The 24,372-nt window shown below is 37.0% G+C and overlaps 2 protein-coding genes across 4 annotated transcripts; one reads left to right on the top strand and one right to left on the bottom strand.

The window, feature by feature from the left end:
* The first annotated feature begins 191 nt into the window (after positions 1 to 191).
* Positions 192 to 16,772, top strand: TSEN2 (tRNA splicing endonuclease subunit 2). Of its 3 annotated transcripts, none has more exons than XM_015824870.2 (12): positions 192 to 289; positions 3,458 to 3,678; positions 3,806 to 3,887; positions 4,918 to 4,954; positions 8,575 to 9,061; positions 9,531 to 9,608; positions 10,284 to 10,334; positions 11,028 to 11,166; positions 12,487 to 12,523; positions 13,368 to 13,479; positions 14,715 to 14,804; positions 16,141 to 16,772. In XM_015824870.2, the coding sequence occupies exons 2-12, from the start codon at positions 3,490 to 3,492 to the stop codon at positions 16,198 to 16,200; spliced, it is 1,362 nt and encodes a 453-aa protein (XP_015680356.1). In that variant the 5' UTR covers positions 192 to 289; positions 3,458 to 3,489; the 3' UTR covers positions 16,201 to 16,772. The 3 variants fall into 3 exon arrangements, with proteins under 3 accessions (XP_015680356.1, XP_015680361.1, XP_015680357.1); XM_015824875.1 differs by having other exon boundaries at positions 193 to 289; positions 8,974 to 9,061; XM_015824871.1 differs by lacking the exon at positions 192 to 289 and having other exon boundaries at positions 3,442 to 3,678.
* An 88-nt stretch (positions 16,773 to 16,860) lies between these two features.
* On the bottom strand, positions 16,861 to 22,376 carry MKRN2OS (MKRN2 opposite strand). Its single transcript, XM_015824886.1, has 4 exons — positions 22,086 to 22,376; positions 21,733 to 21,782; positions 18,650 to 18,812; positions 16,861 to 17,316 (listed from the first exon to the last, which is right to left on the bottom strand). Exons 1-4 carry the CDS (start codon positions 22,301 to 22,303, stop codon positions 17,082 to 17,084), a joined length of 666 nt encoding a protein of 221 aa, XP_015680372.1. The 5' UTR covers positions 22,304 to 22,376; the 3' UTR covers positions 16,861 to 17,081.
* Positions 22,377 to 24,372: the final 1,996 nt, after the last annotated feature.

Raw genomic sequence — 24,372 nt, 5'->3', positions numbered from 1 at the left:
TACCTTTAAGCACTAGACTCCATTCGTTATAGCCTCCCCTCCTTCGACCTCTCCAGAGTCGAGTCAACCGCATGAAAGGCACGTGGTTGCACAAACAGCGATGACGAAGCCTTTGACGTCCCTTCGTAATCACGCGCTTTCTCCCTCGCCCCTCTTGTTGCCTCAGCAACCGAGCCGTAAATCCACGCCATCTTCCGAACGGCCTTCTGCTGCGCTTCTCCGTTGCCACAACAACCACGTTGGACCGTAAAGGAGAACAGTCGTCAAACTAAGATCTTCGGCTATAACAGTATGTCGGGAGATTAGTAAACCGGGTGGTTTCTTTCTGGTCGGGTTCGACTTCTGCCGACGTCATAGGGGATTGCCTTGTTGTTTCCTGGACGGCCGCGCGGAATGGTTCGCCACTGCCTTGCGCTGGGTTGCTTTCCGATTTCCCCTTCGAGACTGCAGCCCTGGGATTCCGGGGTGGTCTCCTGTCCACGCATTAACTAGGCCCAACCTGGGTAGCTTTAGTGTTTAGCAAGGTCGGCGGGTGCTCCCAAGGAAGCGGCGAGAAGTTAGCCCTTGTGCTAGCCTGCTTTGACTTCGCCTTGGCAGCGTTTGCAAGGGGCACTTAGCCATGTTTTACTCCAAAGCTCAGTTCCCGCTTGGATTCTAACTCGCGAACTCAGAAAATGGGGCTTTGGGGATAAACCTGGGTTCCTTTAATCTTAGGCACGTGTGTCGTGTGAACGCGGATTCGGCGGGCTGGCGGGTGGGATTGCATTGAGCAAGGGAGCTGCCTGGGAAACGGGAGCAGAATCCTCCCTCCGCGGGGGGCTTTTTCTTAAAAGGGAACTTGCTCTGCGGCTCTGGCCAAACGAAGCGGAATCCCCTCACTCCATCGGGATTTTAGTTGGGAGTCGCCCGGAACACGATTGCACCAGGCTCGCTTTTTTTAACTACGCGCCATTCGGCAGGGTTATTTCCGCAGGGCTTCAAACCTGGAGGCGCTTTCGAGAAAAGTGGCTATCTGGGCGGTGAATGAACGAGGAGCGGGATGCTCTTCAAGAATTAAGAATCCGACGCAGGGAGCTGGGTTTCCTTGCTTGAGAAATTACTTTGAAATCCGATTTAGCTATAATCGCTTTCAGTTACGGCACGGGTCCTTAACTTGGCCACTTTAAGACTTGTGGACTTCAACTCCCAGAATTCCTCAGCCAGCTTTGCTGGCTGAGGAATTCTGGGAGTTGAAGTCCACAAGTCTTAAAGTGGCCAAGGTTGAGGACCCCTGAGTTACGGGAACCCATAAAGCACAAACGGAGCAAGGACTGCAGTCGTAATCATCTATGCGCGGAGCAGAGACTCTGATCTGATTGTAAATGCAATCCTTTGGGGAAAAAAATGGTTACAGAAAATCTCTGATAAGGAGCCCCTCTTCTTAAATTACTTTAAAAACATTTAATTCTATTTTAAAGTGAAGGATTAGAGGCCAAATCAGGGATACAGGACTCTTGTGCTTGCACCAACTGGATTTCTATTCAGTATACAGGTTATTTTTTTAAATGCTCATAGCAACTTAATTAGGGACTTAAGCATTCTGTTAATTTTTAGCATTATTAATAATATGAGAACAATTGGGTATTTTGAATTTCTAAACGTATTGCATAGTAACAAATTCATATAGTGCATGCCTGCTTTTCCTCCTTAGAGAAGGCATAGAAAGTCTGAGCGTCAGACCTAGAAGTAACAGGGAGCTGTTGTTTTTTTTCCCTCAGGAAAACAAGCTCTTGTTACTTCCATTTTTGCAGAGAAATCTATGTGTAGTTGCTTACTTTCTAAGAGTAGGACATACCTGCAGAAACCCATTTATAACCATTGTTTGAAATAACCATAAAGGTTCTTAACAGTTCTAAACTAGATAATGGAAAAATGCATGTCTACATGGGGGCGATGTATTATAACTTTCCCCTCAGTTGGCTTATGGTCTGTATAGAAGAAGAACTTGTGCAAGTGTCTTTTTTTTTCCCCTTTCCCATTTTGGTTTTGAGTGAAAGGTTATAAAAAATGCCAGAGCAGATGGCAGTATCTAGCAGCCACTAGACCAGTGATGGCGAACCTTTTAGAGACAGAGTGCCCAAACTGCAACCCAAAACCCACTTATGCATCATCGAGTGCCGGCTGGGTGTGGGCTATTGGCTGGGTGTGGCCAATTGGGTGGGTGTGGCCAATTGGGTGGCCGTGGCTGTGGTGGTAATGGCAGACTGGGTGGGACTAAAAAGTTCAATCAATCAATCCCAACTTTGCAACATCTTTTTTTTTCCCCGCCAAAAGTTGAAATTGACTGATTGAACCTTTTTTTTTTTTTTTTTGCACATGGCGGCGGAGGCCTAAAGCAAAAAGGTTTTATAAAACCCAGCTGAAGGCCTAGGACTGGGGCGACGGCGCACGTGCCCACAGAGAGGGCTCTGAGTGCCGCCTCTGGCACCCGTGCCACAGGTTCGCCACCACTGCACTAGACATTCCCCACCAGCCTCCAGAAATGCTAAGCATGATCCAACCTGTTTAATATGTGGATGGGGGAGAGCATTGCAAGTGGCTAAGCTATAGAGCAGAAAGGGGGATATATTTTAAAAGAAAATAGTGCTCATATTACTGCCAAAGGTTCCAGTATGGATGGCTTTATGACATCCCCTGAAGCTATATTCGATTCAAAATAGACTTTCTTTTGGGTTTTGGGAAGAGCCTATACCTCAGTAAAGAGCCATACTGTTACCATGCATAAAAGTCCATATTCAGTCTCTGGTATTTCCACTATTTTAAGCCTTGGACCTACGCAACACTTTGCACGCTGTTAAAAATACAAGCAGCCTTTGTTTAACAACTGCAATTGGGACTGGTATCACTAAACAACATGGTTATTTAGTGAGATGTCACATGACTATGATGGATGTGTGACCTCAGTTCTATCAACTCATCTGTAATCATTAAGAACATCACATGACTGCAGATTGCAATTTTACTGATGGCTTCTCCATTCACTTTGCTTGTTGGAAGCAGGTTGTGAAGCACAGAAAGGGTGTTCACAGGATGCTACAATGATTGCATCACTGGTTGCAAAATGCCTGAATCTCAATGATGATTGCAGGAACACTGTAAAGATTATAACTGCAAGGACTGATCATAAAGTTATTTTTTTCAGTGCTGTCCTAACTTTGAATGGTCCTTAACAGGGAAGTTATTAAGTGAAGAATACCTATGCGTAGCTTTGGACAATGTAAACAATTTAGAGCAGAGGTGTCAAACTGCCGGCCCTTGGGCCGGACACATCATCCGGAAGCCGCGCCCAGCCCATTGCCGGCAATGGCAAAACCGTCCCAATATGTTGTGCAACGTCATGTGACATCACAAGTTTGACATGTCTAATTTAGAGCATAACAAAATATATCAAATATTTCTTTATGCTATTTACCCTCAGGTACTTCCATTGAAAGAGAACGATAATACAAAATGGCAGAAGCAGTTTTTCATCCTCCAAGAAGGAAAAGAAAAGTATATGAATCATATGATTCTCCATTCCCTATTTCTCCTTCCATAGAAGGCAGTCATGGAAGAGTTTATAAAATGTGCCGGGCTGAATTGATAAATAACAATGTAATTGTGAAGAATCCTGAAGATATAGAACAGCTATATAGCAAGGTATTTTTGGCTCATTTTATCTGTATAAGCCATTAAATTAATCAGTCTTGGATCCTTATCCTGTGTTTCTGTCTGAACAAAAAATGTTCTGTTAATGAGTGCTATCATAATTTTGCTTGTTTTCTAGGGATTTTTTGGAAAAGGTATTCTTTCAAGAAGTCGACCAGAATATAGTATTTCAGATCCTATGATGACTGCTAAATGGAAAGGTAAATTGAAGTATGTATGCCATGTGTGTATATAAGACTTATATAGCTCCATCTTATATACCAGAATCCTGGACAGGATCACAGAACAGCAACAACCAGTCTCCTGCCCCCCCTTCCCCCAAGTTCCTGGCACTACTCTCCTACACAGTCACATTCAACTGAATTGAGCTCTAGCCTCACCCTATTCCGATGCTTGCAGGAAGAGCCAGCTCTTTAAAGTCTTTCAAAAGATTAGGAGAGTGGAGGCCTGCCAGGTATTTCATAAGGCATGGGCTGTAGAGAGAAGGAACACTTTCTTGGTCCTTTGGGTTGGTAACATTTAAAGGAAGGGATCTGGCATGCACCCACCCTATCAGACCTAATTGAAAAAGTAGATAGATATTCTGGGAGAGACAGTTCAACAAATAACCTGGCCTTTCACCCTCAAAAGAATCTTCCCTAAAAAGGGAAGGTTGGAGAATGGACAAAAATTATCCAACTCAGTTGGATCCAAAGAAGGCCTCTTGAGAAATAGGCGTACTAATGCCTCCTTCAAGGGAGGTAGCCCTGCCCCATCTTCCAGTAAGTCATTCATCACTGTTTGGACCCAACTGCATGTCACCTCCCAGAGGATCTTATGCAACCAACAGGGGCACCAGTCCAGCACAAAAGTAGCAAACTGGCATCCCTGAGGACCTCTGTCCATTTCCTCAGGAGTAACCAGCTCAGACTCTTCCCAGATAAATTAAAAAAGCATGTGGTAGGCATAGGGTTACGCAATATTGCAACAGTGCTGCTTTGCGTTCTCTGTGCAGATTAAGAGACAGCTACACTTCTCAAATTTATTTCAAGGTCAGCATATTTCTAGATTTATTTACCCCATTTATTTATATACTGTCCCTCTTCCAGCATTCAGTGTCATTTTCATAATAAAGCATTTTGTATATTATACAGTAAATATCATAAATGCCTTTCTAAACTTGTATCCAAATTATGTTAATAATGTTCAAATATTATTTATATAAAATAGTAACTATACTTTTTATTGCAGATGCTAAGTTAAATATGCCAATCGTCTCATCAGAAAAGTAAGGTTGTTTTTTTTGCTTTGTCTAGCCTAGAGTTTGAGCTTGCTTATTAACTATAAAAATTACAGTTTAATCAATAAGTATGTCTCATTGTTAAGATACTTTAAAGAAGCAAAGTACTCTTTGATTCCTCAATTAAAACTTTGTACCATCATCGTTCCAATTATTAAGTGATTAAAATGGAGAAATCTAAATATGGACAGGTTTTTCTGAACCAAAAATTATCAAGCAATGATTTAAAGCAGGGTGTCAAACTGCTGGCCCATGGGCCGGTTGCATCAGGTGGAGGCTGCGCCCACCCCAGCTCTGGCAATGCGAAAAAAGTTGATGCGGCAAGTTTGACAGCCATGATTTAAGGCCTAATTTGATATGCTTTTAAGTATTACCAATAGAACAGAATATTTGTAATTCAGGGTTGAACTGTGGGATCTTGGTGCTCTCTCAGCTTGGTAGTTTTTTTTACAAGCATTTCATTACCATGAATAACATCATGAATATACTTTTGAGTATTAGATTAGCAGTCATCTGTTGCAATATGATATATTGAATCTTGCTTCAGAATTAACAAAGTGCATCAAGCGTGGTCTCCTGTTTTCCTTGTTCTCATATCAAGAAAACAATTAAAAAAAATTCTAGGTGAATTGCACTTTTTTTTACAAGGGCTTGATATGGGGAACTTTGACTTGTTTAAATGTTGGTTAGTGAAGAAATCATATTATGGCTTATTTTCAATTATAATTTCAGCAAAGCCTGTCTTTCCAGAATTATTGGTGATTTTCCTTCTTGGAATTAACACTTTCTTCTGGAGCAGTTAAGCTGGTTGCACACTTAAACTTGCCTTTTTGAATGGAGGACAGTTTCTGGCCATACTTGGTCAGCAGTAGAGTTTGGACTAGCTACAGCTTTTCAGACCCAGGTTTTATAATTCAGCAGAGAACATGCACCCATACGTTCTCATGAAGGATGATCTTAAAAAAAATTGTCTATGCTTTATTCCTCACTAACTTTTAATCTAGAGAGAAAAATATTTGTCTGAGAATGGGGCATATATTAACGTTCTTAAGCAATAATGATGAGTTCCTTCTTTATGGGAGCTTGAAATTTAGAGTAGCCCTTTTTTGCTATATTTAGGGATGCAGAAAAAAGCCTTGTAAAGAACAACATATTTAAACCTGCTGGATCCTTTCAGTCTGACCTCTGATAGCAAAAACAAGTTGCTTATACAGTTAGAGATCCTCTGCTAATCATAAAGGCTTACAAAATATCCTTTCTTCTTCTTGAAATTACTGTATACATCCTTATCCAAATTTAAAAAGGAGTAAAAAAAAAAGATTGTGATGTCAAAGCAATCCAGAAAGCTAAAGGAGAACATTTTTTTAAAGAATTCTTGACCAGATCACAGTTTACTGTAGATCATTAGGTGAGGAATACTGCTTCAGAGAATTACTCTTCGGAATTTGCTTGTCTATTCAGTTCTGTTGTGAAAGTCACATCTGACATTGCTATTGTTTCCTAGTAATGTAAAAAATATTCAAGAAATATGCTGAAAAACCACAAATTTAAGTATGTGTTAGCAGAATCTTAGAAATAGTGTTCATACTTTGGCTTGAATATGGAATTTATTCCATGTTTTTTTCAAAAGATGAATGCAGGCATCAGAGCAATCTTGAATCCTAAACAAACAACTCAAGCATTTAAAAATGGAAGTGTTGGAATTTAGTATGGCAGCCATCGTCAAACATTACGGGCATCAGTAATTCTTTCTGAAGCATACTTCATATCCCAGTCAAGAAGAAACCAGCATTATACATTTCAAAGTTTTTCTGATACCATGAATCTAATGACATTGGCAGTTACCTATAGCAGTGGTGGCGAACCTATGGCACGCGTGCCAGAGGCGGCACTCAGAGCCCTCTCTGTGGGCATGCCTGCTATGCCCCGGAGATGGCAACCATCCCTCTTCAACCAGCCGCCCGCTAACTCGCCGAGGTCTCACATGGCCGGATGCATCCCAGCACCCATGCGCTCACTGGCCTCTGTGTGCAGGGGCTGATGGTGTGACAATGGCACCCCTGCCCTACCTCGCCTTGCCTCGCCTCACCCCGCAGGACAAGCCTCCTGCCCACCACCCCACCTGCCAGAGACGCCCTGGATTTCCCCCAACCCTGCCCGGCCCCCACAGACGTCCCTTCCCACGAGCAACATCGAGGTGATCACACCCACCTTGGCTACACCCATCCAATCTGCCATGCCCACCACAGCCATGCCCACCCTGTGGGCGACACCCACCTGGCACCCGGCGATAAATAAATCGGTTTTGGGTTGCAGTTTGGGCACTCAGACTCTAAAAGGTTTGCCATCACTGACCTATAGGGATGATCACGCGCTGCCTCTGGTCTCATTTCCATTCTCTATTACAAGATTAGAATTACATGAGTCTCTGGGTTCATCTCAGTTTCAATCCACAAGAAACTAGAATTGTTGCTGAACCTCTAAACTTACAATGGAAATGATTGTGGAAGAAACACAAAATAAGCATAACCACCTTGGTGGTCTTCTTTGATTTAACCACTTGAGGCACTTTGACCTCAAGGAGGCAACAGCAGAGTATTAGTTGCTAGAACTAAAAATAGTAAGATTCAGTGTCACCATGAATGACATTTCAGTTAAAAACCGGTATTTCAGTAAAAGCTTACTTGGATAGTCAAAGTATACAGTATGTCAAGAAAACCCAGCCTTCTCTGTGGGAAAATAATGCACAATATAGCCATTATCTCTAAATAATACTACCAAATCTTGATTTCTCAAATAACAATGTAATAATTTCTAATTAAAGAGTTTGCCTTCTGAACAATTAATACAAATAAATGATGAAATTAAATATTTCCTCTAATGTATTGCATTTTTTAAAAAAAATAATTCTCAAATATTCCTTAAAAATGTATCCTAAATGTAATTAAGACCCTAGAACTCAAGCTGCAATTCAGATTCAGTTCTACAATTCCAATCTGACATTGTTGTAATATTTTTTATTTTATCTACAAGTTCTTCCTCTGGATGGTCAAGTTGCAAGAGTAACTTCCACATAAAATAAATAAATACAACAATCATAAAAGAAATGGAGTAAAAGAATGAAATTACTGGTCTCATCATTCAATAACACACACGTTACAGTAGTGAATTTTTAATGTATTTGTCTCAATGCCACTTAGCTCTATTGTCTTGATCAAAAGATGAAACCTTGAGTGGATAATAGTATAGTCTTTGTGCAGCACTGAGAATGTCAGAAGGTGTGGATTTCTCACATAAGGCAATCCTAACTAACCCAGAAAGACAATCATACTTGTAGTCTTTGTATGTTGTGCAATATAAGAATAAACATAAAAATATTTATGAGTATCCAGGGATATATAATATATGATTAAATAAACTAGATATTATTTATTTTTCATATTTCTAAACCACCCATGTCCCTCAAAGAGGGGCTCCTAATATACCCAAGACTTCAGTAAAACTTGAGAAGTGATCATTTGTTTTACAGATATTTTTATATTGTCCATACATTTATTCAGAACGTCTGCTTACTATGAGCCCATACTTTCTGTTTTCTTCTACTCCAGATACCAGCACTGTGTTGAATGGGCTAAAAAACGTCTGTCAGAACAGGGAATAGATGACTCCACAATTAACAACATCATGCAAAATTATACTAAACAAATTAATCTGGGAATAGAAACAAGAGAAAATAATGGATTTCAAGATGAAGAAACATTTAAAATGGAAGCTAATAAAAAAGAACCAGAGCTTTTAATGACTTCATCTGAAATTAATGGGAATAACACAATGTCTTTCAGAGATAATTCACATTGTGATCCATTAGTCAAACATGACTGTAGTGAATCAGATATAACAGACCCTAACATTTTAGCTAAAACTCCTTCACCACAACAATGTTCTCTCAATATGTATGATAGCTCCAGAGAAGACAGTTACGTTGAACCAGAATCTCATTGTTTCAGTAACAGTGAATATGACCATGAGATTGTATTAATAGAAGAAAAAGAATCAGATTTGTGTATGGAAGAGGAAACCAGTGAAAAATTGCATGTAAGTATAGCTTGCTATAACGGTAATGGTAAAGTCAATTTTAAAATTATTAAATTGTGTATTTTGCTTTATAGATGTCCTTTATCCCTTTTTATTAAGAGATTCTGAAACTAATCATTTGATGGATATCAGCAAGAAATCTTTGTCATTTATTCTGTAATCATAGCTTAATTTGAAGTTTACTTCAGGAGTCCTGTTGAATTCCTCTGTCCTACCCAAAGCATGTTGTAAAACCAATGAGACTGAATAGGAACATCCAGAAAGTCATGTCTTTGCCTGCAGATCTACTACTATAATGTTAGAGCAAAAGCTTGAGGATTTAGGAATGAAAAGCCGAAAAAAATCAAAAGGATGTCTTACAACACAAAGGAAATATAATACATTATGATGGATGACCTTTAGCTGATGCTATGTAAATTACAGAGATGTTTTGATTGCTTCCTTATAACTTTTATTACTTTTCTTGTAGTTAATTAAAAAAGCAAAATTAGTATGCAGAAGAAATCCTTTCAGGATTTTTGAATATCTGCAACTCAGTCTAGAAGAGGTAAGTTTTATATTCTCTCTTACTTTGCATCTCCGTATTAGGAAAAAGCCTTATAAGTCTAAACTGAAAACTTACAGGCAAATGTATAAGATTGGGAGATTAAATAGATGCATGCATAATTGGAGCAACAAAGTAACAATGTCTAGCAAACCCTTCCATTGTGGGAAGTTTTATTAAGCAGCAACTATCTGGAGTTACCAATCCATCTGCCACCAGGATGTTGCATGATAGCAAAAATTGACTCACCAAGTCTTACTACCTCATATTCTTTTTCCTTTTTGTTCCTTGAGATTTTACTCTGATTTCCTCCTTCAGCAATGGATTTCTGTTGCTTAGCACTAATATACACAATGGAAGTTTATTCCTCTCTGGACTGCTTCCATTTTGTGGTAGTACATAAGGGAAAGAATATCCTATTTTCCCCGGTTTAACTTGCTTAGGAAAATGTCTCTGTTATTATCATTGCTTTATAGAAATACGTTTCTGTAATCGTATACTTGCTTATTCAGATGTAAATAAATCTAACTAAATCCCATTTTCTTATCAAATTGTAAATATTGTAGGATAATTGTGTATCTTTAAATATGATTTCCTTTTTAATTATATAAGGAAGCTTTCCTAGCACTCTAGTATTTCAAACATGCACAAACTAATTTTATTTGATGTCATTTTTAGGCTTTTTTCTTGGTCTATGCTCTGGGATGTTTAAATATTTATTGCAACGAGGTAAGTTAATGCCTGTTTTCAGTAGTAATTCTTGAGTTCTGTTGATTGGAGTACTGCTTATTAGCAAATAATGAAGCACATTCCTCCAGAAGTGGTGAATGCTCCAACACTGGAAGTTTTTAAGAAGAGACTGGACAGCCGTTTGTCTGAAATGGTGTAGGGTTTCCTGCCTGGGCAGGGGGTTGGACTCGATGACCTCCAAGGTCCCTTCCAACTTTTTTTTTTATTATTATTATTATTATTATTATTATTATTATTATTATTATTATTATTATTATTATTATTATTATTATTATTATTATTATTATTATTATTTTTCCTTTAATATAAAGGAGCAATACTACTTATTGGTTCATGTAAATAATTTTACTTATTTGTGTATGTAAATAATTTTTGGCTGCATTCCTGAAGTAATATTTTTGCCTAAAACTGACTGGTCAACGTCTATACAAGTATGAGGCAATGATTTTTTAAAAAGAAAATGTATAGGACAATTTTTTCAGAAATTATTGTCGAACTTTTATCATTGTGAAATAATAGCCCTACCAAACTACTGTTGTCTGCTTTTTATAACTAATTTCACACTTGGCTTCTATTTTGTTTGTTTTTATAATTTTGCAAAGCACTATTTATGACATTTCTATAATAGTAGAATATATTTATTTGCAATAATAATATGGTTGTGTTTTTAAGGCACCTTTATCTATCTTGAAGCTATGGGACCTTTTTAGTAAAGCACAACCCAATTTTAAGGCTACCTACATGGCTTATCATTACTTCCGCAGTAAAGGATGGGTCCCTAAAGTTGGCCTGAAATATGGAACTGATTTGTGTAAGTAGTATTCTTTCATTATTAGCACCTAATGTAGTAACTGTACAAGAGTGGGTCCATTCACTTGTGAACATATGAATGTTCCTCTTTCTTTACATTCAGTCATTCTTTAGTGGGGTTGAACATTAAATCATTCTTTAGTGGGATTGATGTTCTGCTGCTAGGAATATTGACATATTTTAAGTATAGTTACGTCTGCTTGTCATATTCTTGGAATATATTATGTGAAGGCAGCTGTACTCTTCCCTGTGTGTGTTTAGACTAAAAATCCCATTTTATGGATTTGTGCTGCTTGGAGAAAAATGTTGGCAAAGAATAATGCTGGGCTTTATTCTGTGAATATAAGATTGTATTTATGTATTAAGTGGCAGGTTCAGTTGATGTATTATATTTTCTTACTGTACATCAGTAAAACTATACTAAACAGCCTGTGATCCTTTGGCTCATTGTTTCCTTATAAGGTTCCAGGTTCCTCAACGCCTTCAACAATGGCAGGGCTTCTAATTTATTTGAAAAGTTCTTAAAATTTTAGTGAGATATTTAGTGCATCTGAATAAAGCCCACTTGAACTGTGTAGCACAGTCAGACATTAAGAACTGACCACTAGAAATATTTTATGACATTCTGTATTATTGTGGACCTGCGCCTTTTTCGCCGAGCCCTGAAGGCCCATCTATTCCGTGCGGCCGGCCTGGCGTAGTTTGATTAAGTTTGATTATGTTTTAGTGGGGGTTTTGTATGGGGTGTTTTTAGAACAGGCCTGTCATTTAATTTGATTTTAGCACAGAAATTATTTATTTATTATTGTGGTTTTTAGTATCGCCTGTTCACCGCCCTGAGTCCCGTAAGGGAGATAGGGCGGTATATAAATTTAATAAATAAATAAATAAATAAATTATGTCATAAAATACTTTATGAAAATTGTCATATTTGTTTTATAAAATTTGTCAAATTTCAGTTCCATGGGAATCATGGCACCCAGTTTTTAGATGCATACTGTAAGTTAGCCCACTGAGGTATCTTGGCTCAAAAGTTTTTGCCCTATGATGCACCATTTTGCCCAGTTAAGGGTTACTGATGTGAAAATTTTAGTAGGTAGAAGTAAAAAATCAATTTACTTTCAATAAGAATGTGGTATCAGTTCCACTTATTTTGAGTACATTCATGTTATAACTGGTTAGAATACAAGCTCATCTTACTATAAAGTGGTTTAGATTCTCAAAGTTTTATAATGGGTTACCACAATCTTATCTTGTTATAACTGAGAACAAAAAACATGACTTTTGTAATAAATGAATGTTCATTTTATTCTTGTTGTAGTGCTATATCGAAAAGGCCTTCCTTTTTACCATGCCAGGTATAGCATTAAAGTTTGGATATAGTTTTCATTTTTACTATGTACTATGTTTAATTTTGATACTATTTGAAAATATTATATGTTTGTTTCTAATTTGCTTTAACATAATTCAGAATATTGTTTTTCCAAAGCTGAAGCTAAGAATAATCTCAAATTAGGGCACCCCATGGGTAGCCATCTTCAGTAAGAACATTCAGATAACCAATCCTACACTGGAGTGTTCTGTTATCCACAGAATAGCCCTGAAGATGCCCTGAGATTCAAATAAGGGTCTCAAACACTTCAATAATAGGAATTTCAAACAAAGAAAACTTATGTTGATTTTGGCATACTTATAGTGTATTGTCAGTATGCATTTTATTAAAAGCTGCCCTTGTAGTCTTCAAATGCTGCTTTGATGAAGGCAAACCAGTGTTGCTCCTTCTACTAATTAAAGTAATTAAAACACGGAAGTGAGTGGTGATGAGTACCTCTCCTCACAAATATTTGTTCTGTGGGACCCTCGCTGTTGTCCAGAAGTGATTTGGAAAGGGGGAAAATGGCTTTGGTGGCACGGGAGGGTATAAATGCCCTCATCGTAATATTACATTGGATTTTACCTTAGCTTTAATCTACATAGTCTACTTGTCTATTTGAATGTATACTGTGGGAAACTATCCCTAATTTACTAATCTCAGAAAAGAGGCTTAAAAGAATATGAAAAGAAATCTAATATACTGTTGTTTGCTGAATTGATTCTTTCATTATGCTGAAGGAGCCATCAATATTTAAGCTATTTTGATTGTGATTTTTGAATACATGTTTTTTTCATTCTAAAAAAAAGATATTGGGGGTTATTTTCCAGCTATTCTGTGATTGCTGAATTAATTAATGATGATTTTGATGGATCGTTGCACAGACCATTCAGTTGGAAAACTTTGTCTGGATTGAACAGAACTACAGCAAATGTTTCCAAGGTAGCCAATAAGAAGAATTATTTTAAAATACACCAAAAATGCTATGGAGGAAAATGGATGTATAACTTTAAGTACAGTAGGAGAAGTTATATAAAGCGTGTAGTAAAATAATTTTGCAGTACTTTTGCAATAAATGAGAGTATGTGTATATGTGTATGTTTCTGGTTAACAGTGGAAAATCATCTTTCATATAAATGTTGCAGTGTGTGAATTGTAAAGCAATCACAAATGTGGTCTGGTTGACTGAGGCTGCTGTGATGGATTTTCTCTTCTTTTCCATCTTTAATATTTCATCACTGACACAAAGCAGATTTTAGATTCCATTTTCCCAGAAAAGAGCGAAAAAAAGACTAAACTTTCATAGTGGTGGCCTGCTGCTATACTGAATTTCAGCTTTCTAGTTTTTAGGGAACTCGAGTGGTTCAGATTGTATTTCTCTAATAATTGAGGTTTCCTTGAATACTTATCTCTACCCAGTGCTTTTTCAGCTCACTTTTCAAGTATAATTTCATTTAGTTTAATATAGTTTCGTTTAGTTTGTCCCAATATACTATTTAGGATAAAAGTTGATAATCCCCACTGTACATTTTAGAAAGAGTAAATGGCTGGAAGGAAGCAACTGAATTATAGTAACTATAGATGAAGGTTATCTCTGAAGGCCAAGAAACACAATTTTGAGGACTTTGCACCACTTCAGATTTAAAGCCAAATGATGCTTTCGGAGACCCAGGGGCACAAATACAATATATGCCCTAAACTCCTTACACCAAACAGGACTGGGCTGCAATAGGCAGCCACATAATCCTAGGAAAAGGCAGAGCTGCTTTCAGGAGTTCCAGGTAGGTCTAATATTTCCATCCCTGCACTCTCCAAAGTACATTTTGGCTTTGAATACAAAGTGCTACACATCCTTCTAGGTTCCCTGATTTTACATAAGCATTTTTCTCACCTGGGGTTCCACTGAAAATTAGCTCTAGAAAATCACCTAATGGTTTGGAGCTTCCCCGGGTGCAGTAAAATGATCAAGAGCTTCCAGTGCTCTTTTGAAAACTAGAAGACTTTGATTAAAACACCCTCTTACAAAAGGACTATTTTACCCTTGTTTTAATTATAATAATAGATGCTGTCTGTCCCATTACTGCTATAAAGAGTGAATGAACCTTAATTTGAAGTTTTCAGGAGAAACATCTATTATATTTACATTTACTTGACATTTTGATAACATTTGTCACCAGGAACTCATGTTCTGCTATTTGATTAAGCCATCTGATATGAATGAAAAAGAAATGCTTTCACCTGAATGTCTCAAAAGAATGAAAGTCCAGGTATGTATGTTTCCTCCCAATTTAATGTTTTGTCAGAAATAAAAATGGAACTGTTTGTTTGTTTGTTTGTTTACTGCTATAGTAAACATACTGTATCATTTATTCACTATCAGCTCTCTAAAATCAACATATATATATTAGAACAGATTAAAATACATCATTTCTCCCGAAGAAATAGGAATGATGCATGATCCGGATACATTAAACTAAAATTTGTCCAATAATAAGTTACAGGTAGACCTCATTTAGCGACCGCTTTGTTTAGCAACCATTTGCAGTTATGACAGTGATGAAAAAGTAATTTTGCAACTTTAGATTTACAACCTTCTCAGGTCTGTAAAACAAAGGAAAGCTTAAATAAGATCATAAGCCCACAGTTTCCCTTAGCGACCGCTTAACAGTCAAGTTGCCAATCTCAATTGTTAACACTAATGAGGACTGCCTGTAATTGCGTTTGAAAGAGCAGTGCCAAAAATACGTTTTGATATAGTAAAATAAACAATGGAAAATAATGGTTTGAATGAAAAATATTCTGTTCTTTAATCTTAAAGGAATTTGAGCTTATCTTGAAATGAAACAGCCCTATCAAATCACAAGAAGTCTATGAAGCATTCCCAATCCTGGAATAATATGTTCAAAGAGAAAAGGCTTTTTTAAAAAAAAACTCATATGCACAATTCTAAAAATAACACCTTAGATCTCAGCTATGTAAAACATTCATCAAATAGTAGGTTGATCTTTAAAAAAATCTGAAGGTCAACCAAATGACCATTGGAAGTGCTATTGCAACTAGTACAAGCAATTACTAGTGGTAGTTACTTTCTGTAAAAATGCCATAAATACCAAATTACCGAATGCCGAAATCTCAATTGGGAATGTGCACATTGGGGAATTCTAGTGATTTTACATTCTGCTTGTCTGCTAATAAGTGTGATAGTAGTGCAGGTACTGATTTCGGGATGACAAAAATATTTTCACAAATAATCAAATTCACAGATATGGCCTTCCAAAATAATGAGGATTGTCTGTATTTTCATTGATCAACTATAACCTTCTTTAGAGATGAAGCAACCATTATATGTGGGCCACAGGGAAGCAATATTTAGGAAAGAATCATTCTTCCATTTCCACTAATAGTCTCAGTAGTTTTCATAATTGTGCCAATGATCATGTCTCCGGTTTGTATTTTGTATTTATGAATCAAATACTTACAAAAGGTAGAAGCAACCCAAATGCTATCTCTTCAATAGGAAAATATACATTAGCTAACAGTATTATTCAGCAACCACATTTACATATTTTACATATTTTATAACCCATGTCTGTCTTTTTAAAGGAATTGATCCTAAATCGCTGGGTTTCATCCTGTGAACGTAGTGAACAAGAAGAGCTGTGAAAATTGGAATCAGAAAGTTGAGCAATATTAATAGAATTGCAGCAAACTAAATAAATTTTAAGTATTCCTCCTTTTAGCATGTGTATATTAAATGTATTTAATATAGAGCGCTACAAATTTGATTTTTTTATGAAAGCTCAAATGGATAGTGACAATTAACATGAGCATGTTTTATGACTATTAGCTTAATACTTCTAGAGTTAATAAATCTCTGCTATAACCTTAGCTCAAAATGTTGTTCTAGTTATGCCATGTGTATTAGAGATAGCTTAAATCAATTAAAATTAAACCAAAAAATAGATTTTTTTTTTTACTTTTGTCAATCAAATGTTTTTGCTACATTCTGTCAAATAAAAGTACATCTTATTGATGTGATTGATAGGTCCCTTCCAATCCTATGATTCTATGAATGCTGAATTTTATTTTCTTGGTTGGTAGGAGTTTCCTTAACTTCTATTCATGAATACACCCAGAGAAAGAAAAATGTCATTGTCTTTGCTGTGTAGTGCCATCTGGAGTAGAGAAAGAATTATTAAAAATTGTCTTCCACTTCCAACAAAAAGGGCTTCTTGATCCCAATGAATGGATTTTTTTTTCTATTCGTAGATTCTTAGACTTCATATCAGTGTCTTTAAATGAAAATAATACTAAATATAATTATTCAGACAGAAAAGACGTTTATTAGAAAGATTACATTGTGATTCAGTTTCTGCAGTTTTATGGATAATAGGAAATAGTTCTGATTTCTCTTGGATTTCTGTCCAATTAAGTATGATGGTAATGTTTCCCACTTTCCTTACAACAAGATAGGAATAACGCTTATGTGTCTTAACTTGAATATTTTAATTTTATTTCCTGTCAGTAAGTGCTTCGGCCTAAAGTCAAATGGCATTGGCAGAAGTACTGCCTTTTTGAGCAGGATGATCAACAACGTAAAAGCCATTCTTGCATATTTCTTTGTAGATAGTGATATATTTGGAAGCTTTTCTTGTTCGCGGAATTACAAATTTCTCTGTAAATTCATTTTTATTCATTTGTTGTTGCTTTTGGGCACTCAGCACACAGTTAATAAATGTTAGTGCATAAGTATAACAATTATGGAAACATTCTTCATACCTGTTAAATAAAGAGAAATGAGTCTCCAAGTAACAAAGCTCCTGCATAACTACTATATATTTTATTAACTTCTGGTATATTTATAACACACTGTCTCAATGGGAATAGAATTCTAAACAACTCTTAACTTATTTAACATAACTTATCCTGCTCTTTAACCCAAACAGACATCCAAAGATCCTTGTTATTCAGTCTAAATAAGGGAGAAGAAAAAAGAAAGCCAGGCACTGGATTTTAGTTGCAGATTTGTATCGTGCTCAGCTACAATAGAAATAAATAGTGGCAGCCTTATAAATAGAATAGGTTTACAAATAAGAAAAAGTGTGGCAAAAAATATTGCCATACAAGACTATTGCAGTAAATTATTTACTAGTCCGGTACATCCTCTGAGCAGCATTATTGAAAAATGTGAGTTTAGTAGCTTCTTGCATGGAAGGCTGAAAAAATTTAGATTGCTTAGCTGATCGTAGGAAGGTGCTGCACTTAACGATGAAAACTCAATGCCCATATTGTGACAAAAAAGCAAATCTGCTCATAATTTTCTGCAGAACGAAAAATATTTTTCAATACACATGCTAGCCACCAAGGTTATTCTCATTAGGAGGTCATGTAATTCCTCTCCTTTAAGGATAGCAATATATTCAATTTATTTTTCCACACAGGCTACTTTTATGGAATGAAACTTTCATACAAAATTCTGCAATTGACAAAGAGCTCAAAACTATTCAGATTCCAATAAATTAAATGCAGGTAGTCCTCGACTTAAGAAGGCCAGAACTGAGCCCACAATTACTACAGCTAAGCGAGACAATTGTTAAATGAGTTTTCTCCCATTTTATGACCTTTCTTGCCACATTTGTTAAGCGAATCACTGCAGTTGTTAAATTAGTAATGTGGTTGAATCTGGCTTCCTCGACTTTGCTTGTCAGAAGGTCACAAAAAGTGATCACATGACCCCGGGACACTGCAGCCATCAACAATACATGCCAGCTGCCACAATGTTAACGTAAGTTGCAACTTAAAATTTACTGCTGGCTTCCCCTCTGACTTTGCTTCTCAGAAGTCAGCTGAGAAGATTGCAAATGGCAATCCTGTGACCATGGGATAAGCACCTTTTTCAGTTCCATCGTAAGTTCAAACAGTTGGTAAACAATGCAGTCATTAACCCAGGACTACCTCTATTTCTTGAAACAGGTTAATGAAGGCAACGGTTCTGAAGGGGTTTATTCTCTCCAAATGATTGCATGAGACTCGTCTGTAACTCACAGCCTAAGCAAAGTCCCAAAACTTAACTTATTAGATGGAGTCACAAATACCATTTTGAATGCCATACCTGTGTGGAAGCCAAATATCTGTTGTTGAAAATTGTTCTAGATAAGTATCCCATTGATTAAGGAGGGCATACATATCAGGCTGCACAAGTGGAATGCTTACACATTGTTCCCATCCATATTCAGCAATGGTAATACCAGTTTCATTGTAATTATAAACCAAACCTACAAATAAAAACAACAGATGTGATCAGAAGGGCAAAATTGCTGTATATACAATGGTAACTTAGTGACTATCTCCTGTAATATTTTCATTTCCTTTACAGACATGTACAGAAGTTATCTGAAAATCCTGGTTATAAGAATATTTACCAAATGGTGCCTTTCTGACCATCCAATTGTCTAAGCTTTTGGTGTGTCAAAAACATTAAAATATATCATTTTGAACAATAGGATTATTCTAACAGAAATAGAATATTTGACTGCTAAATTTACTTTGTAAACATGAAATAACCTTTCAGATTTTTCCAACTTTTATCCATCTTCCCATTTTGAATGACATAATTAAATCTTTCAGGCTTGTCCTACAAGCCTGCCATTCTACAAGCTGCACAACATACACTCTTAACCTACATGTTGATGCCCAATATGCAAGACAGTTCTGAAAGATTGTCTCATTATTCAACATAAATATCAGCAAATGAAAAAGACTGGTGAAATTTTAATGAATAGGCTAACTCTACTTGTATATAAATCCTATGTTCAGCGAGAAACTTCCTTTAATTAAAATTGTTTAGATTTGAGGTAAAGAAAAAAAATAATGAAAACAAAATAATTTGAAAAAGTGAGAAACACAAGAGCCCAGCAATGTTTGCTACAGAACAGATACCGAGGCCGGCAATAAATAGTGAGATAAAGAAAGGCAAAAGAGTAGAAATTAAGACACTAAAACACGGGTGTCAAACTCGCCGTGTTACGTGACGTGTTGCAACTTTTTTTTTTTGCATTGCTGGAGCTGGGGTGGGCGCAGCCTCTGCATGATGCAACCGGCCCGTGGGCCAGCAGTTTGACACTCCTGTTCTTAAAGATGCTTTTGCATCCTATGTATAGAAAGAAGGTAGTGGCCTGAAGAATGGAGGGGCAGAGAACCATCATAATTCACATGTTGTCAATACAAGTGTGCAAGCATCCAACTCTTCCTTGAACAAAGAGCATCCTAGCCCTTGCAAGCAATTCAGAACTGAACTTCTGCACAAATGTGAGATTTAGCAAACATTTAAAATTAATAATTTTAAAAACAATGCTTCCAAAAGCGCCCCCCCCCCTTTGTCTTTCTCAAAAGCTCATTAATTTACTAGGCACAAGGCACAGAAGGGTGATCAAGTAAATTCAGCTCCAAGGTATGTTGCCTCCCCACTTTTCTGTCAGTGGGATAGATTACTAGATAGTTTGAAAAGAGGATTGGGCATATGTAGCTGCTTCAGTTTTGATTCTCATCACTACTAGCAACCCAGTTTGCATATAATAATAATAAAGTTGGAAGGGACCTTGGAGGTTATCTAGTCCAACCCCCTGCTCAGGCAGGAAACCCTACACCATTTCAGACAAATGGCTGTCCAGTCTCTTCTTAAAAACTTCCAGTGTTGGAGCATTCACCGCTTCTGGAGGCAGGTTGTTCCACTGGTTAATTGTTCTAACTGTCAGGAAGTTTCTCCTTACTTCTAGGTTGCTTCTCTCCTTGATTAGTTTCCATCCGTTGCTTCTTGTCCTGCCTTCAGGCGCTTTGGAGAATAGCTTGACTCCCTCTTCTTTGTGGCAGCCCCTGAGATATTGGAACACTGCTATCATGTCCCCCCTCGTCCTTCTCTTCATTAAACTAGACATTGGGTTAAGGTCGTTGGCAAGGAATATACAAAATGCCTCCAGTCCCCTAATCATCTTTGTTGCTCTTCTCTGTACTCTTTCTAGAGTCTCAACATCTTTTTTACATCGTGGTGACCAAAACTGGATGCAGTATTCCAAGTGTGGCCTTACCAAGGCATTGTAAAGTGGTATTAATACTTCATGTGATCTTGATTCTATTCCTCTGTTAATGCAGCTTAGCACTGTGTTGGCTTTTTTGGCAGCTGCAGCACACTGCTGGCTCATATCTAAGTGACTGTCCACTAGGACTCCGAGGTCCGTCTCACAGTTGCTACTATTGAGCAAGGTACCCTCTATACTATACCTGTACATTTGGTTTTTCTTGCCTAAATGTAGAACTTTACTTTTTTCAGTGTTGAATTTCACTTTGTTAGATAGCGCCCAGTGTTTCCGTTTGTTCAGATCCTCCTGTATCCCCAACCTAGAATCAAACTGCCTTTAAAAATTTACTATTTAAATTTCTTGCTCAAAAGCAGTCAGCTATATGGGCCAAACTAATTGGAAAAGGTTTGAGGGATAAACCAGCAAAACTGTACTTGCTTGGAGACTTGAGTTGTGTTTGAACTCAAGGGAAGGAGTTTTGTGTCGTAAAGCTGCTTCCAATGGAATAGAATAGAATGATATCAGAGTTAGTAGAAACTGTAGATGTTCATGGTTTATTAGTGAGGAAACAGCTTTACTCTTACTATGTTATAATTCTGAAAACACTCTTCCTAGCTGTAGCTAGGACATGTATTTATTTAACAAATGTATATGCCCATCCATCTAATCAATGGAATTTTGGTCAGCAAACAGAGGTAAAACACAATAATTATGTATCATGAAGTCGGTGGCAACTCAGCAATCTAGATTTTCTCCACAATACACAATCATAAACTATTATATGTACCTACAGAAGACACAGATATATGCTAAACTTCACTGAACATCCTGGTTACAGTGCCTGAGGGGAGGGGGAACACAGGTCTTTATGACTTTCCAGAAGGTAAGCAGGATTGGGGCCCTCAAATCTCTGGGTGCTCCAAGAGGCAGGAGCTATGACAACAAAGGTACATTTCCTAGGTCCCACACTAGGTGACACTGCTTCATAGAGGCCATTTCATATTGCTGTCAGCACTGCATGTAATCAAACTACTTTGCAGAAAATACAAATTGTCCTGTACAGTATACTTAAAATGCATGGATACTTCATATTAGAAAGTTAATTATATGTTTTTCTTACCATTGGTATTGGTTATTCCAACATGAAGGTCAGAATCTCCATCATAATCTCTGAAAAGACATTTAATGTTTCATTTTGGAAAAAGACATTAGAGATTTTTTTTTTATTAGAAGAATTTTTGAAAAAATAAGCTGTATATGATGCCATTCAAATACAATTAGAGATAGAAATGTTATTTTATTAGCAAGAGTAATTACTTCTAAAAAGCTCTAATTGAGTAAAAAGCTCTCCAGCAATTAGATACAAGGAATCCACCTTTTCTAAATTGGTGCTTGCCTTATATTCCAGCAATGATAAAAGGCAGCTTCTATGTGCCTTGTTTACAAACATAGAATAACAAGGAAAATCCATACCTTAGAAATGTTCCTATAGTGGGCTTCAGTAAAAAAGAACATTTTTCTCCGTGTCCATTAACAAATGGGCTTGGAATACTGACAGGTGCTTCTTCCAGACTTCTGTAAATCAGCCTTTGCCCACATAGTGGGCAGTTCTCTGGAACAAAGGAGCCAAAAATGTCTTTGTCACAGTGGGTGACCTTAATTAAGGCTCTCTCTGAATCCAGCGGTTGCATGATTAGTCCTTCCTTGGATAAATGAACCTGTTTTCCAACTTGTATTTAATAAACAGAAGTCAGTAGAATTGGACACTGAAGGAAGGAAGAGATTAGTTGAGAATGACAGCTCCCAGCACCAATTCTTCCTCTACTGTGGACTGAATTAGCAAATGAGATACAAGATATGGGAGGGACAGCTTTTCCCTGGATATGCTTTTAAAGAGATAGCGTTCATTTTTTGTATTAATTGTATATGGTACTTGTGTGCTGACTTAGTTTGATAAATAGAAGCCACCACATTTGTCTGTTATTAGTCTGTAGAATAAACTCCTGCTAATTAATGGTAAGCAGATACATCTTTGTGAATCTCTCTCCTTGATTAAAATGAGGAATAAACAAATTTAGATTTGCTACCATCTCTTGATACAAATCTTCTGACTTTTGTACCACAGGCAAAAATGTAAAACTTTCTAGTTTATTTGGTCATAAACTGAAACTTTCTAAGTACAACCCTACTATTCTTGTTGGCTACACTGGCTGAGATTTTCCAGAAACAGCAGTACCAAATTATCAGGAAGAAACCAAATTGGGAAAGATTGGTTTTGTCCAGGGCTTTTTTTCTCATAGAACGCCCAGAACGGAGTTCCGGCACCTTTTTTTGGATGGAACCTTGTAGGGTAGGCAAGGCGGGTTGTATGATGTGTGTGAGTTCCGGCACCTTTTTTTTTTTTTTTTAAGAAAAAAAGCATTGGTTTTGTCCTTGGCAGGAAAAGATCAGCATCCTAAATTTAATGCTGGCTTATCATACAATTATTAAAGACAGGGGACTCTATCTTTTTTTATTAGTATTCTATTAATTTGAATACTACAGATTTATTGATATATGAATGAATGCAAAAAAAAGTATTGCAGACAACTCACAATGTTGTTCAATAAGAACATAAACATGAACAGATAAAAATTAAGATTTCCAGATCTGAAACAGCTGTATATGGTACTTCTCATAAGCTGCCAGATATCAGAGAGTACAAGGAACCAATACCACAAAATTTCCCAAAAGTTCTGTCCTTGGTTCTAGTTATGACATCACTAATAAACTACTATCTACATACTGCATTGGTTAAATATCTCCACAAAATAATACACAAATATATTTATTGTAAATGCTTACAAATGACATAAAATCAAAAATATTGGCATCCAATCTGGAAATGCTGATTTTCCGATTATTGCTTGATATACCTAGTTGCTGTCTTTACACGATCAGGTTCATTTAACTGCTTATCTTCCAAAGCAACATAAACTATCATCTGTCCTTACCTTTACAATCATGAGACTGCTGTAACACTTTCCTGATCTCTATGCTCTGCCTTTTAATCTATACATTTTACAAGATAACTTCAAAAGGAGAATCCAACATGAAGAGTTTGGATTATATGGACTATACACTGATTTAAAATGTGGTAATTATTATATCAGCGCCAGAATCATTCTCAAGAATTATTCCACATAGACTGAAGTTTTAGGATATTCATATTTTCTCTGTGTCTGTGTGTGTACACATACAAGATAGACTTGCTCATTTAAAATGCATTTTATAAGTTGAGTTCTGATGCATCTATATAGCTCGATCCTTCAAGGTATGTCAAGATAAATCCGTTGATGTTCCAGTTTTACACCATCTATTTATTTATTTTTTGCTGCAACTTAAACATTCTATTGCAACTAAATATATCTATATTGGCCTAGCAGACTGCATGTCTTTTGCGCCTCAAAAATGAGAGAACAAAAACCAGACGTCTATGGAGATTCTCAGTCATCCAGGTCATGGTTATCCCAAAGATGTTCTTCAGGAGGCAACTGGACTTTGTTGTTTTTTTTAAAAGACGTTTCGCTTTTCACCCAAGAAGCTTCTTCAGCTGAAGAAGTTTCTTGAATGAGAAGCGAAACGTCTTCAAACAACAAGAAGTCCAGTTGCCTCGTGAAAAAGCACCTTTGGAACAAAAACCAGGTCCTGTCTTGTTGCTGGTTGTGCACTTCCCCCCCATTCCCTGCCAGATAGGCAAAAGGAACTACTATACCAGGGG

The sequence above is a fragment of the Protobothrops mucrosquamatus genome, unplaced genomic scaffold, assembly GCF_001527695.2.
Source record: "Protobothrops mucrosquamatus isolate PMUCROS unplaced genomic scaffold, P.Mucros_1.0 scaffold_196, whole genome shotgun sequence".
Classification (NCBI taxonomy): Eukaryota; Metazoa; Chordata; class Lepidosauria; order Squamata; family Viperidae; genus Protobothrops; species Protobothrops mucrosquamatus.
This window is presented reverse-complemented; position numbering and strand designations above follow the sequence as displayed.

Coding starts and splice junctions, on each gene's coding strand:
- TSEN2 (XM_015824870.2), top strand. CDS start 3,490: ATGGCAGAAGCAGTTTTTCATCCTCCAAGAAGGAAAAGAAAAGTATAT. Junction 3,888..4,917: donor GATGACTGCTAAATGGAAAG/GTAAATTGAAGT, acceptor TTTTTATTGCAG/ATGCTAAGTTAAATATGCCA. Junction 13,480..14,714: donor CTACAGCAAATGTTTCCAAG/GTAGCCAATAAG, acceptor ATTTGTCACCAG/GAACTCATGTTCTGCTATTT.
- MKRN2OS (XM_015824886.1), bottom strand. CDS start 22,303: ATGCAACCGCTGGATTCAGAGAGAGCCTTAATTAAGGTCACCCACTGT. Junction 18,813..21,732: donor TGGAATAACCAATACCAATG/GTAAGAAAAACA, acceptor TTTTATTTGTAG/GTTTGGTTTATAATTACAAT. Junction 17,317..18,649: donor GATATTTGGCTTCCACACAG/GTATGGCATTCA, acceptor TTTATTTAACAG/GTATGAAGAATGTTTCCATA.